The 15,958-nt window shown below is 39.7% G+C and overlaps 1 protein-coding gene and 2 long non-coding RNA genes across 3 annotated transcripts in view; 2 read left to right on the forward strand and 1 right to left on the reverse strand.

Annotated features, from left to right (window-relative positions):
- Positions 1 to 12,677, reverse strand: part of LOC134793034 (uncharacterized) — a 459,561-nt gene extending 446,884 nt beyond the window's left edge. Inside the window, exon 1 of the long non-coding RNA XR_010144490.1 lies at positions 12,517 to 12,677. This is a non-coding gene — a long non-coding RNA (uncharacterized LOC134793034). The remainder of the gene's footprint in view (positions 1 to 12,516) is intronic.
- Positions 233 to 15,958, forward strand: part of LOC134793035 (uncharacterized) — a 92,123-nt gene continuing 76,397 nt past the window's right edge. The window contains exon 1 of the long non-coding RNA XR_010144491.1: positions 233 to 310. This is a non-coding gene — a long non-coding RNA (uncharacterized LOC134793035). The remainder of the gene's footprint in view (positions 311 to 15,958) is intronic.
- LOC134793068 (endoplasmic reticulum chaperone BiP-like) lies at positions 6,591 to 8,513 on the forward strand. The gene has a single exon (XM_063764593.1). The coding sequence runs from the start codon at positions 6,630 to 6,632 to the stop codon at positions 8,511 to 8,513; it is 1,884 nt and encodes a 627-aa protein (XP_063620663.1). The 5' UTR covers positions 6,591 to 6,629.

The following is a 15,958-nucleotide window of genomic DNA, read 5'->3' on the forward strand; positions in this document are numbered from 1 at the left end:
TAATAATAATAACCACATTCATTTTGCCGACTTGTGTTCTAGACAAGCAAAATATCACTTGAAGCTGTTTTGCTATTCGTGAAGCGCAGGCGCTTATTAATTGCAATTTATTTAGTTTCTGCCTTGGCAAGCATATCCCAATCAGTTATCAGCTTATCAGTCATAATGACTGTTATAAACCTTATGGCTACCATTTACCACTTCTAGAACCATTCATAACTTTTTTTTAAGTCTTTGCTTACGGTGGCGTCGTTGATCGGGTCGCCACTTTCCCGAATGAAGGTTGAGGGAGGCGATGGCTGAGATACGCGTCATACTCGTGAACGGGTGCTGTTTGTAGAGATTGGTCTGTTTAAGCTTACACGATTTTATTAATTAATTACAGTGAGACGCCTCATTCTGCTCTCGTATGTTTCTTTTCTCTTAATGAATGTGTTAATTATACAGGATATTGACTCTTGGAGACCCTATACATCTCTAAGGATAATTTGATAAACTATAGAATCTTATAGTTCTGACACCTAGAGACATTTACACCTCTAAGGGCCAGTTGCACCAACCACATTTGACAGACTGATCAACGTCAGCCGGCGCGCCCCGGCTCATTACTATGAAACTTTCCATACATAAAAATTTAGCGAACTCTTTAACGATACGAACAGTTTGGTGCAACCGACGCTAAATATTATAGATTTTTTTGTGTTTTGTGTCTGTATTTTTTATGTAATTCGACATTAAGAGACCATATCTCTATGTAATTGTAATACGTTAGTTTGAATTTTATTGTTAGTTGTATTTTATTAAATTGTCGATGTATTGTTATTATTTTTGCTTCTATGTAAATTCAATGTTGACGGTAAAAGTGCCCTTGTGGCCTATTTACTGAATAAATGTTGATGTTTGATGTTTTGTATAGAAAATACCAGATGTTAATATGTCATTATTTGAGATATTTACTTTTTTTTTTTTTTTAATTTTTGAATATGCCACAATGTACAGTCGCCATCAGATATATCGAAGCGACCAAGGTGCTCACTGCGCACTCCAACGCCTTGACAATAGGCTTGTTCAGATATTTTTGAGCACCTTGGCCGCTCCGATATATCTGATGGCGACTGTGCCTATTGCAAATCGCATGCCACTGTCGGTGACAATTGAAGAAGTCACTAACATAACTTTCACAACTGTAACACCCGTTGTTTGTTGCTCTTTCTCACTGATTCGTGCAAAATAATGGCGACGCAAAGACACTTGCGCCGGAATACGCTTCGGTAAGTGCTCGCGAGTCTGCGCGTGTCCATTGTCAAGCGAATAGGAACAAAATTCACACGAATTCACAATATTTCATAACATTGCAAAAATGTCTGAAATGTGCTTTGTTGCTATGACACCTTTAATTTTATTGAAAACCTGTAGTAGTTAATCTTTGTATGTATTTCTAATCCTAATATTGTCCTCGTAAGGCCCAATGTGCATTACAATGTAGGCTGTGTTTCAATCGAATTCGAACCTTTCACTAACTACATAAAGTAGCATTTCATTTGTTTCATTGTTTTCTAAAACAAACGAAAGTCACCCTAGTTTACTATACAACAAGGTTCAAATTAAAATTAGGGTAACTTTGTATGGTGGGCCCTACGAGGTTAAAACTAAGCTAAGTCTACAATGACTTGGCAAGCGTCAGTGTGGAGGCGCCACCGTAAATGCGAAAGTCCTATAAAAATAAGACGTGTGCATAATGACTTTGCCGCACTTTCTTGATAGCGAGTCGATTAAGACTTAGCTTCGTTTTTAGGGTTCCGTACCCAAAGGGTAAAACGGGACCCTATTACTAAGACTTCGCTGTCCGTCCGTCCGTCCGTCCGTCCGTCCGTCCGTCCGTCCGTCCGTCTGTCACCAGGCTGTATCTCACGAACCGTGATAGCTAGACAGTTGAAATTTTCACAGATGATGTATTTCTGTTGCCGCTATAACAACAAATACTAAAAACAGAATAAAATAAAGATTTAAATGGGGCTCCCATACAACAAACGTGATTTTTGACCAAAGTTAAGCAACGTCGGGAGTGGTCAGTAAGGTATGTTGGGGTAATATCGGATGCGGGAGAAGAACGTAGGAAATTCATTTCCGCCAAAGTAGGCTTTATTTCTTAATTTTGACAACAATGTGCAAGACGCTATTTCATTGCGCTTCGGACACCAGTGTCCCTCCGCCGCTCAGTGATATCGGATATGTTCTACGCGCCTTTAAAGGGAGCAAGGTAATTTTGGTCATTTTTCTGGCCATCCGATCTTCGCCCTGTAATTTATGTCGAGTATTGTGATAAAACTGTGGTTGTTTTTGTGATTCAGTTGATGTCCAATTTCGTTTTGAAGGTTTATCTTTAAATTAATCCAATCAAAACAGACCTAGGACTGCTGTAGACCGATTTCCGATCTTTACCCTTGCAGGTAAAGATCGGATAGCAACAATCCGACCTTTACCCATTTAAAATTCAGCAGTGATTGTCAAACTTTGTTTTTTTATGACTGCAAGAACTCTGTTTTTATCGTAATTATTTCGTTCCTTTATTTTTATTCGAGGACGGTAATTCAAAAGGAAGAGATATTAGCAGTGTACGTAGCTATATATGTATGAATGTATTACTTAGGAAATTGTTTCTATTGACATATCACACTTTGAGAGCCACAGATTTACCAAATTTTCGTATATGGGTCAAGATCGGATGCAAAAATGCAAAGTTTTAAACATTTGATGAGAACTTTTAAGTTTCCAGCTATTCGTGGCTGAAATGCATATACGTTGGAGGAGGTTAAACATCGGATATACTGTTTTAGATACCTTGTTATCTGAGCATTAGAACCGGTTTTTTTTCGCCATCCGATGTTCTCCCGGGATGACAAATTCATCGTTACCCTCGAATAAAAATATGTCTCATCTTTACACTCGTATAAAACTGAAACCGTTAAACATTGAAGGTTGCCAATATTCAGGCTTAAACTTCGGTTATTATTTAACGATTTGCACCATATTTCTAGAAGCTGACACGTACTGAGCTCGAGAAAAAAAAATATTTCGCGAGGTCTCCCAATTAGTCCCAAATCCGTCCGGTATTACCCCAACATACCTTACTTGGATGGGTTACCGTTTTTTTTTTTGCTTTTTTTTCGTTTTTTTTTTGCATTATGGTACGGAACCCTTCGTGCGCGAGTCCGACTCGCACTTGCCCGGTTTTTTTATCACAGACTCATCGACTGACTGACTGTAGCTACTATAGTCTGTCAAGCCGGATATGTAAGGGTCTCCCCAGATATATCGACGCGCATTCGGCAAAATCCGATAGGAAACAGCTTTATGTCCGCGCAATAAGCGCGAAAAAGCCGTCGACACGTCGGCAGGTGCCGGCCGATGCGAGCCGAGCCGAACAACGACTTTTTCGCTCTTTTTGCGTAGACATAAAGCTTTTTCCTATCGGGTTTTGCCGATTCCGTGTCGACATATTTGGGGGAACCCTTAAGCAAACGAAAGTACCTATGGTATCCCTAGGAAACGAACAAAGAGGTAATGAACATCGAACAACGATGAAATGTAAACAAAACAGTTCCACAGATAAGATATAAATGACACACACAATAACAATTCAAACGTAGTGTACGTTTGAATTGTTCGAAAACTGTTCGAAAATCGTATTGTGCTAACCCGCGATTTTTCAAATTTGCCGCCTTTTTCTACTGACAAGATTTGCTTTACCAAGTATATTTATTGACGGGCATACGATAAGGCTTACTGATTCAGTAGTAGACTATTCGTCCTTTTTAGGGGTTAGCAAAAACGGAACCCTTGTAATTTCACCATGTCGGCCTGTAGTCTGCATGTATGTGCCAGCCATTTTATTTTGAAGAAATCTATTATCTTCGTACCAAGTTTCGTGTTATTTCGGCATGTCGTTTTTGGGAGCAGCCACCGAGAAAAACCGCGGGTTTCTTTTACTCTAAAGGGCTTTACTGATTATCAGCCCGCCGGACGATATCGGCCTGTCAGTTAAAAGCAAAATTTGACAGCTCCGAACAACTGACAGGCCGATATCGTTCGCCGAAATGGTCACCTGTGCCATCTGTAGGCCCCTTTAAAAAGAAACTCAGATTTTTGAACAATGGAACCGCGCACCAAGTGCCTTGATTTACGATTTGGTAAACGTAGTTTATTTGCATTTGCTCAAAGAATCGAAACGCTCAAAGCGTGTAGCCGATTTACTTCAAAACGTTCACTCCTCCCCTTATCTACTCACAATATCGCAAGGAAATGTCAACTGTATTTTCAAGCCAGTAAGTTTGATTTTGGAACGCATGATTAAACAAGTTACGAGCTTGCGATAAGGAGAAGTGAGTACGAGCAATATTTGAAGAAAATCTCTGGATTTCGAAGCATGGTTGTTCAGTTGGAAAATTTAACGTTTTTTCCACTTTTATGTTTTGTTTATTAGCAATGGCACCACACACTAGGGTGACTGATTTAAAAAGAACATTATGGAATACTTAACGTAATTATTACCCTCAAATGACTTTACTTAGGTATTACTTACGAGTATTCTGTAGTGGAGTTCAGTCAAACTATTGTCGATACAGTACCCTTACCACGAGTTACTGACAGTGTACAACTGACATAATAATACTCTAACGTCTACGTAACTTACTTTCTATGCATCTCGCTCGTACTGATTACGGACAGACGTAAATGACGGACAGACGTCGTTTAACTAACTAATGACTAGATGGAGAGCTTAATTTTCGAGTGGAGGCCTATTAATGTATCTTCCAGATTTAGTCTGAATGCAGTCAATTTAACGTGACAGTTAGCTTGTTAGTGTAGAACTCTAGGTTTATTTTGTAGTTGGTACAAGTGGACATGGAGTCGGCTTTAGAAACAATTTATATACATACCGGGTGTGGCCTGTAATATGAGCAAAAAATTAAACAGTAGGCTGTACTCCTCATACTGACCAACATTTGTTCAGCGACTTTTAAAAAAAACTTGTGGTTTGATTTTTAATACACTTTACAGTTTATTCTAAGACGCAATGTATTGCGAATTTTGTTATGTTTAAGGCGTGACAAGCAACGTCAATCACAATGATATGGCGTGGCGATGGCGTCCATTGAAGATAATATTTATTTTGTATGAAAAATAGGGAGTCTGAATACTTCATAATTTTTAAAAGTTATTGAACAACGTTTGAGGAGTACAATGTATGTTTTAATTATTTGCTCGTGTTACAGGCCACACCGTGTATATAGCTTGCATATTCGAGTGATAAAGAGGCAAATAGCTGAGTTTCGATTTTCGCGTTTCCCGGTAGGCCTTTCGTAAACAAACCGCCTTGATGTATCAATGTCATATTTTATTGTCTGTGAAAATTTGACAAAAAACAGGCTTGGTGCTAGTTCTGCACTCCGGCGACAGAACATTGCAGTAATACTCCCTATACTGAGAACATTGTGAAACTTGTGAATAAACCCTAGAGTTTCAGTTCAACTTTTCGATTTATTTAAACACTAACGACTATCAAAGTTCGTCGTTTCATATCATCAGTGCACCGTTTCTTAAGATGAACGAAACTTATATAAAACAAACTAAAGAAATAACTTCTAAAAGTAAATCAGGAATCAGAGTCGTTTATCTCCAAGTTATGGGATTCCTCAGGAGCAGAAGGATTCCAAACGGAGAAACCTTGATAAAATGTAGACTGTAGACCTTATAATATACTATGTAGACACCTTAGAATAAGGTTTCATATTGGTATAGGTACAATAGTTGCTTTTGAAGAACCTATGTTGTTTAGCACTTATAGTTTTCAAAATAAACTTCGCGCATTTTCTAGATAATTAATGTTGTTTGTCTATAATACAGTAAGAGCAGGAGCCCGTTTCTCAAAAGCTTGTAACTTGTAATTTCTAACAAAAGCTGTCAAAAAGTGACATCCGCTTGTATTACAAGTTACAAGTTCTTGAAAACGGGAAAATATGTTTTCATCCCTTGATACGCAACACGCATGCCAAATTTCATCATGTATCATGTCTGTCGGATGGGACCAAACTTTGGAAAATTGTTAGGATTCGGTGCTGTACTGCTAAACTTAATCAGATATTATAAATACAAGTACGTAATAGCGAAATAATAGAACTCTAGATATTACACCACAACTTTAATCAATCTAAAATCTAATCTAATGATCGTGGTCCAATCTCTCCCACTTTAATTGCCACGTCACCATTCACGAATCACCGGCACTATGTCGGCCAATCACAGCGCTCCACGCGAAATACTTGCCCTCATATTAGCAGTTGCGAAATCTGAAAGCTCACAACCCTACAGAACTTCCCACGAATATATTGAAAGAAAAAATCTATTGAGAAATTCCGGTTCATATTGAAGTGCCTCGATATAGTGTTCTGTTCATAACGAAATTTATCTAAATGAATGAATGTAAAAGTACAGTAAACCCATGTTGCTAGTTTCACAAGCAATAATTCAGTGCAATTGAGTGGAACAGACAATACTTTTTTTTTATTTGTTATTAATTATTACCCAAGTTAGTGAGTGACGCTATAAAGAAAACTGGACATTTCAATATGAAAAGCATTGTAATAATGATTTTAATCGCAGCAGCGTTAGCCAAAGAGGATAAGAAATATGGACCAGTCATCGGTATAGATCTGGGCACAACTTATTCGTGTGTTGCCGTGTATAAAAATGGTCATGTCCAAATTATACCCAATGAACAGGGCAATCGTATCACCCCATCTTATGTGGCGTTCAACAACGGAGAGAGATTAGTAGGCGATGCTGCTAAGAACCAAGCTACTAACAATCCGGAAAACACCGTTTTTGACGTCAAAAGACTCATTGGCAGGGACTGGAATGATCGTGGCTTGAAAGACGATATGAAATTCTTTCCATTCAAAGTTATAGAGAAGAATAATAAACCACATGTGTCAATTAACATCGGTGAAGGTGATAAAGTGTTTGCTCCTGAAGAGCTTTCTGCTATGGTGTTAACGAAGATGAAAGACATTGCTGAAGAGTATCTTGGTACTAATGTGACTGCTGCTGTAGTCACTGTGCCGGCTTACTTCAACGACGCTCAGCGACAGGCCACTAAAGACGCTGGCAAAATCGCTGGCTTGAATATCTTAAGAATCATCAATGAACCTACTGCAGCAGCTATCGCATACGGTCTCGACGTGAAAGAGGGAGAAAAAAATGTTTTAGTTTTTGATCTAGGAGGCGGAACCTTTGATGTGTCACTACTTACTATAGACAATGGAGTTTTTGAAGTAGTTTCTACAAATGGAGATAGCCATTTAGGAGGAGAGGACTTTGATCAACGTGTTATGGAGTATTTTATTAAGTTGTATAAAAAGAAAGGGAAAGATATAATGACACATAGTCGTGCAGTTCAGAAACTGAGGCGAGAAGTCGAGAAAGCAAAGCGCGCTCTTTCTTCCAAGCAACAGGTGAAAATTGAGATCGAGTCGTTTTTCCAAGGCGAGGATTTCTCAGAAACCCTGACTAGAGCTAAGTTCGAAGAGCTAAATATGGATTTATTCATATCAACATTAAAACCAGTAATTAAAGTTTTAGAAGATGCTGAAATGAGCGTGAAAGATATTGACGAAATAGTTCTTGTTGGTGGGTCGACTAGGATTCCGAAAGTGCAGCAATTAGTGAAAGAGTATTTCAATAAAGAACCTTCTAGACGTGTGAATCCCGATGAAGCAGTTGCATACGGTGCAGCAGTTCAAGCTAACATAATCAGCGGTGAAGATAATGAGGCAATGGTGATTTTAGACATCAACCCTTTAACATTGGGCATTGAAACTGTAGGAGGTGTCATGACTAAGCTTATACCTCGAAACACCGTCATACCTACAAAGAAATCGCAAATATTTTCTACTACCAGCGATAATCAGGAAACGGTTACTATAAAAATCTACGAAGGAGAACGCTCTATGACTAAAGATAATAATTTGCTTGGAAAGTTTGACTTATCAGGCATAACAGCAGCTGCAAGAGGAGTGCCACAGATAGAAGTTACCTTTGAGTTGGACGTAAACGGTATTTTACATGTGTCAGCTGAGGATAAAGCAACCGGTGTTAAAGAGAAGATTATCATTACGAATGATCAGAACAGACTAAGTCCTAGTGATATTGAGAGGATGATTAAAGATGCCGAGAAGTTTGCTGGAGATGACAGAAAGGGAAAAGAAAAAGTCGAGGCGAGAAACGAGCTTGAAAGTTATGTATTTTCTTCAAGAAATATTATACTAAAGCTTAATATGAGTGATGTGGATAGAAAACTAGTTGAGGAAGTAATTGATAATGCCGTGACGTGGCTTCATGATAATCAGGAAGCAGAAAAAGAGGAATACAAGAAACGAAAAGAGGCACTGGAAGTTATTATACAGCCAATAATAGATAAGTATGAAGTTAATAACGAAAAGGATGAGTTCTAATTGTGCATTTCTATAAATTGAACAAAACACTGTAGGTAGTTATAGAACATTTATGTTATAATAAGTATGATACTTACAATTAATTGGACTTTTAATTCCACCTTTTTTTGTGATTTTGGCAACATTAAATTGGTCCGCGGATCAATTCAGAGCATTCGGGGGTCAAGGAATTGCGTACGTCGCATCACAACCCACACTACACTTACCCGGAACCAGTGTTTGCAACGATACGAATGCAAGAGTTTATCGACTCTGGCGGCGTATTATGGATGGCTTTATCCATCTTTATCCACGTGATAAAACAACTGTCACTTTTTAACACCATGGGTTAGAAAGTGACGGACACCGTTTTATCACGCTGTCACGTAGACAAGAATGACCATCATATCCGTACTGTGGGCGCAGCATGGTTCCATTTTTATCGCCTATCACTATGCGCGTCCCTTTCGCACTTACATACTTGTTAGAACGTGACAGGCATGGTGACAAGGGATACAAAAACGCGACCGTGCTACGCCGCCTGGTCGAGTTAATCTACTAAGTACCTATTATATTATAGGTAAATGTGCTTATAGCTAAAGTCGCCCAAATTTAGAAGTTTACTGTTACCAAAGACAATTTTTTTTGTTCTATGCGGCTACGCACCGTCTGCACGTTTGTGTCAATAACATAACCGTCGTTATGCAATACGCCGTTAGCCACAATTTTTTAATGTGTTTATTATCTACCTTAGGTGTTTTGTCTAATATCTGTTTCACCACACCAGTTCGGAAAGGCTTACTTTGCACTTCAAAAACTGATAGCAAAGTTGCATTTTATTCACATGTGAGGCAAAGTAATCAAATGCAAATTTTGAGTTGTTTTCTTATGTTTGCTGGTAGAATTGACTTTTAAATGAGGATTTTGGATGATAAATTGTCTCCTTTATTCAATTAGGGTCTTAGGTTAGGATTTTACAATGTGAGTATAAAAGTAAAATATAAAAACACTTACAAAACATAACAAAAATATATAAACACATTATAAAAAACCTAACCTAGGGTGCCGCCAGCAGCGGGGCAAGGCCCAAGCTACCGGTGGTCAGGGCTGCAGAGAGAGGAACCGGCGGACTATCCGCGCCGTGTCCAAGATCACCGCCTTCTGCATCTGACCCTTGATCCAACCACCCAGCGAGAGTCTCTCTAGGTGTTGGTCGAGACTCTTCGCTATGAGACCGTTCGCTGACACAACTATCGGAACAATGATCGTCGAGTCAACATCCCACATGGCGGTAATCTCATGAGCTAAGTCTAGGTACTTGCTGGACTTGTCCTTCTCGGCCTTCACGAGATTCTCATCATGGGGGATGGTGACGTCGGCGAGCACGGCCCGGCGCTGCGATCGGTCTATCAGCACGATGTCAGGCTTATTGGCGACAATAGTCCTGTCAGTGATGATAGATCGATCCCAATAGAGCGTGGCACGACCATTCTCGAGAACAGGTGCAGGTAAGTACTTGTAGTACGGTACTTCGCGGTCCACAAGGCCGTATAGAAGAGCAAGTTGCTGGTGAATAATCCTGGCTACGAGATTATGTCTATGCAAGTACTCACCGTTAGCAAGATGAGAACAACCGGAAATGATATGCCTGAGTGACTCTCCGGGACGGCGGCATGCCCGACAAATGTCGACCGTACCGTCCTTCAGGATATATTTCCGATAGTTGTTCGTCATCATCACTTCGTCCGCAATTGTACAGGCAAAACCCTCGGTTTCTCCGAAGAGGTCCCCGAATCGTAACCAGTTCACCGACGCGAGCAGGTCCACATCGGGTCCCGTGAGGGCCTTGTAGAACCGCCCGTGTAGCACCTTATTCTCCCATGCCACCTTGCGATCCGCAGTACTTAGTACCACAGGTTTGCGCCAGTTCTCGTTTGCCAAGGAGAGCGGCGTGAGGTTCCTGTCTACTGCCACCACATCACGATGCATCCCACACTCGTTGTTAAGGAAATAATTCCTGAGATTGTACACCTCGCGGTTGTGGAGATCCTTGGCGTTTAGGAAGCCTCGGCCTCCACACTTCCGTGGGATGTACAATCTCATAACTGACGAGCGTGGGTGTAGCATGCGATGTGTGGTGAGCAGTGATCGGACCCTCCGATCCAGGGCGTCCAGCTCGGTCTGAGTCCACCTTAGTATGCCAAAGGAGTATGTGAGGAGGGGCATTACCCAGGCGTTGAAGGCGCGCACTTTGTTGCCTCCTGACAAAAGACTGTTAAGGACTTTTGTGAGCCGACTGAAAAAGCGCTCCTTCACCGACCGTCTAATACCCTCGTCCTCAATACCCAACGACTGTGACATACCAAGGTATTTATAGGTTTCTGATTCAGAGATAGATCTGAAAGACATTGTCTCAGAAAGTTGTAAATTTGTTGAATTTACAACCCTCCCCCGCTGTACATGCATAACCGCACATTTATCGACACCAAACTCCATGTTGATGGCACTACTGAAGACTTCGGTGGTTTTCAGTAGCTCCAACAAGCCTTGGTGCAAATAATTTGAGGTCATCCATGTACAGAAGGTGAGAAATAATTTCACCCTCTCTCCGAAGCCGGCAACCTAGTCCCAAATCCTTCAGCAGGGTGCTGAGGGGATTCAGAGCTAGGCAGAACCATAGCGGACTCAGACTGTCGCCCTGAAAGATTCCTCGCTCAATCCTTATAAAATCCTGTGGGCCAGGTTGGTCATCCCCGCCTCCTGGTTGACGAAGGACTGTGGTCCACTGCCCCATACACGCGCTTAGGAAGGCTCTCAAAGCTGCTGATGATAAATTATTATTATTAATTCATTTATTCATATACACAATTACAATGATACATATATACAATAAATGCGCCAAACTGTAGTAACCAGTTTGTTGGCGCGCCGCCCTCAACTCTTACTTAATATTAAGATAAATGTTTACAATCGTGACTTATATACTATTGTTAGTAGAAAAGAAAGCATGCATTTTTTAACTATTTATATTGTTATTGATATTTTAATATGTACATGATTGTGGAATGATTTTATAATTTTCTAGGTAAGTATGTATTTGAAATTATTACTTTTTAGGTAAGTATATTTCCAACATCTCCAGTTTTAACTTTCTTTTAAACGCTGCTTTTGTAATATTTTCATTTACAGACAGAAATCTAATGTTATTATAAATCCGAGGAGTTATATAGTGTAATGTTCTTTCCCCATAGTAATTACAACATTGTGGTTCGAGATATTGTGCACGCCTGTCAGCTCTTAACAACCTATCGTTTAGCCGTCTAGGCATTTTATGGTCGTTGCACCCATATTGGTCTACGGCCACAAGATACCTAAACTTTTCTTGAACAGGGAGGACCCCACACTTCCCATATAGCTGATCGTAGTCACCTTTACACTTATTCTTTTCTTTTTTACCTACAAGCATTTTTAAAAACCTTATTTGTAATGATTTAATCTTGCTTATATAGGTAGGAAAGGTCCTCCCGTACACACTTAGACCGTAGGTTATTAATGATTCTACTAGCGCATGGTAAACTACAAACAGTGTTTTTTTGCTGACTACGTTTTGAAGGTGGTAAAATTTCCCTATCAATATTCTAAGTTTATTACATAGATAGTAAATATGATTTTTCCAGCTAAAATTGACATCTACCGTTAGCCCAAGATATTTATACTCATTTACGGATTCCAGTCGAGTACAGGTACAGGCAGTTTTATCATTAAGGAGGCAGCCGTAGGTATGACCAATAATTGATATTTGTGAACCTTTTTTTTGCATGTACGGCGAGCACACGTGCATTATTTTCGTTTTGTTTATGTTTAAGATAATTCCGTTGTCATGTGACCACATTAGAATATTATCAAAATCGATTTGTATTTTTCTTTCGACTTCATGTAGGTCCTTGTCTGCATATATCAGACATGTATCGTCAGCATACATGTATGTCTGGCAGTACTGTATGACATTACTAAGGCTGTTGACATGCATGATGTATCCAACCGGGCCATAGACTGACCCAGTCGGCACACCAGACGTCACGCACGCGAGCTCACCGGACACTCCGTTTACAACAGTCTGCAGGGTTCTGTCACTTAGGTAATTTTTAAAGAAGGTATTTACTGGGCCTTGGATTCCGCATTCAGACATCGACTTTAATAAGAAATTATGGTCCAAAGTGTCGAATGCTTTTTTGAAGTCAATAAATAACATACCAACATGCATTCTATCGTTGAGATATCCATTTACAGTATCGGCAAAACGGGACAATGCCGTTGTTGTACTTCGGCCCGGCCTAAACCCATGCTGCGAATCCGCAATAATGCCGTTTGTTTCTAAAAAAGTACTGATCTGTTCGACTAGAACTTTCTCGACAATTTTATTCATTATTGACAGAATGGCTATAGGCCGGTAGTTAGTATAATCGAGGTGGCTTCCTTGTTTGTAAATGGGCCTTATAATGGCAGTTTTTAGCTTAGTTGGGTAATCTCCTGACAAAATACACATATTCACGAACTTGGCTAGGACATCACTTATTTGGTGTTTAATGAATTTCAGGTCTACGATTCTTATCTTATCTATTCCCGGTGCTTTTTTTTCACTCATTTGGTCAATTAATTTAATTATTTTATAAGCGGTGACTTTTTTATAACAAAATGATACATTTGCCTTTTTAACATACGAATTCCGGTCCAAAAATTTCCTGTCACATTTGTGTTTTATGTTTTCAATTTCTTGTGTGAATGTCCTAGCAAAGTTCGTGCATATGTTCTGTGTCGAGTCTGTTTTGCCAAGATATCTCATTATGACACTATCCAAACTTTCGCCATTTCGTCCTAACCAGCCATTGATATTACACCATATTTTTCTAAAATCATTGTTGCAATTATTTATACACATCCTTCTATACCTATTCTTAGCTATGTTTATACACTTATTCGTTTTATTTCTGAATCTAGTATACTCTATTTTTAAAGTCATGTTATCAGGAGAAGATTTCCACATTCTAAATAGTTCATCTCTGTGTGGAAGCATGAGCTTCAACTTTTTGGTCACCCACGGTTGGTCCACACGTTTTTGGCGTTTTGCACTATAGATTTTACACTGCGAGTAGATAGAACCAAATATTTAATAACATTCATTCTCGCTACGCTCGTGGTTCAATTTTGGAATCTTTCCCTTGTGCGGGTATCAATATTAGCACGAGCGGTTAAACAACAACTTTGCCCCCTTGTAAAACAAATAACTATTGTCGGGTCTTTATCGGCGTGAGAATGCGATGCCATCTGCCTGACCGTTATGGACCACGGAGTGCAAGCTAATTCTCAAGCTATACTTAAGTACTTTTATACGTATGTTCAGGATATCGTAATATATTACAGGTTGATTTATTCGTACCAAGTTTTCGCTAGGGCCGCACTCGGGTCAAAGTGGTCCCATTTGTCATTCGTCACGCGACGTCGCTGAGCACCAACTCCATGCAAACTTACATTTTTCTTCAGCGACGAACTTTTGAGTGCTGCCCTGTACTTTACTTTATTTTAGAAAATGAACTGTGTTTCCTGAAAGATAAGGTCTAATTTAGGTTAAAGGGAAGTGTGAAAGACTTTCTTTCAGCGATAACTTGTATTAATCATAGGAAGTTGTCGTCACATTACACTCAAAGGAATTAAATTCGTAATTCTTATTCGTTTTATCACAGTTAGGCTAATTATACGACAAGTCCTTTTTTAATCAATTTAAAAAAATGTATTCACTCAGAGCATATTAAGAAATGAAAATAATCTATTTTATACATCTTCTGTACCTGCAGGCAACAGACGGAACCCTAAATTACTATTATTGCACGTGTTGGTTCTCTACGTGTACTCCTTAGTACGATAACGTCCTAACCGCCTATGGAGCCCGCAGTAAGATAAATCTTTGTGGTATAAAGCAGGAATTCATTAATATGCAAGCTCCGTGTTGCTTTGTATCTTAGACAACAACGCCGGTAATTGAAGCTTTTTTAACATTTTCATCTTCCTCGCGTTATCCCGGCATTTTGCCACGGCTCATGGGAGCCTGGGGTCCGCTTGACAACTAATCCCAAGAATTGACGCAGCGCACTAGTTTTTACGAAAGCGACTGCCATCTGACCTTCCAACCTAGAGGGTAAACTAGGCCTTGAATATTGGGATTAGTCCGGTTTCCTCACGATGTTTTCCTTCACCGAAAAGCGACTGGTAAATATCAACTGCTATTTCGTACATAAGTTCCGAAAAACTCATTGGTACGAGCCGGGGTTTGAACCCGCGACCTCCGGATTGGAAGTTGTACGCTGCCAGGCCACCAGCGCACGCTAGGCCACCAGCGCTTTTTTAACATTTTCATATTGTCGGTTATTCAGAGTGTTGGTAGCCTGAAGACCTGGTTTACTGCACTAAGTAGCATTATTACTGCAGTATCGCAGCGCCACATTACTGCCGACTGTATTGCTGTCACAAACGTCAAAATCGATGTTGCTGCCTGTATTTTTTTACTTTTGCGGTAGCAATGTACTTTGTAGAGTCTGTGCGGAAAGAGAAGAGTCGTGGAATGTATGGGATCCAATACATTCCACGACTCTTCTTTTTCCGCACAGACTCTAGTAGGTAGTTACTTAATGTCGCGCTGCAATACTGATGAGTAGGTAACTACCTAATACGGCAGGAGTATTAAGAATTGCTTTATCCACGTGATACAATAACTGTCACTTTTTAACACCGCGGGATTGAAAGTGACGGACACCGTTTTATCACGCTGTAGACAAAAACGACCATCATATCTGTACTGCGGGCTCAGCACGGTTCCATTTTTATCGACTATCACTATGCGCGTCCCTTTCGCACTTACATACTTGTTAGAACGTGACAGGCATGGTGACAAGGGATAAAAACGCGACCGTGCTAAGCCACCTGGTGTAGAATTAAAAAAGCAACTGGTCACCGTATCAAAATTTTTTTAACTTATTTTTAAGGTAGCAAAACCAACACATGCAAAATAATATTGATATTATTTAGGTTATTATGGAAAGCCTTATTATTCTCGCCTTTCATACCATGCTTCTCGTACAACTATTACTCCTAATTTTCCAAAATCTCCAAGCCAGGGTAGGCCGGGGATAAGCGGACGATAACTCGAATATGAAGGCGAGAGTCCAATTTACTTTATTGCCGCTTATGTCGCTCTCCCCGCGGCCACTCGTAAAACGGCATCTTTCAAGCCTCTTGTTATTTTATTGTTGATTTTTGTTTTCAAATGATGAGAAAATATTTTATTTAAGTGATGTAGTAAGCCGGCTGAAGATGAGCTCATTCTTTCTGAGAATATTATGCCTTTAAGTTAATAGTTAATAGTTATATTAAGTTAGGTTATTTTATAATATGCATATTAAAATATAAATAAA

Source organism: Cydia splendana, chromosome 8, assembly GCF_910591565.1.
Source record: "Cydia splendana chromosome 8, ilCydSple1.2, whole genome shotgun sequence".
Taxonomy (NCBI): domain Eukaryota; kingdom Metazoa; phylum Arthropoda; class Insecta; order Lepidoptera; family Tortricidae; genus Cydia; species Cydia splendana.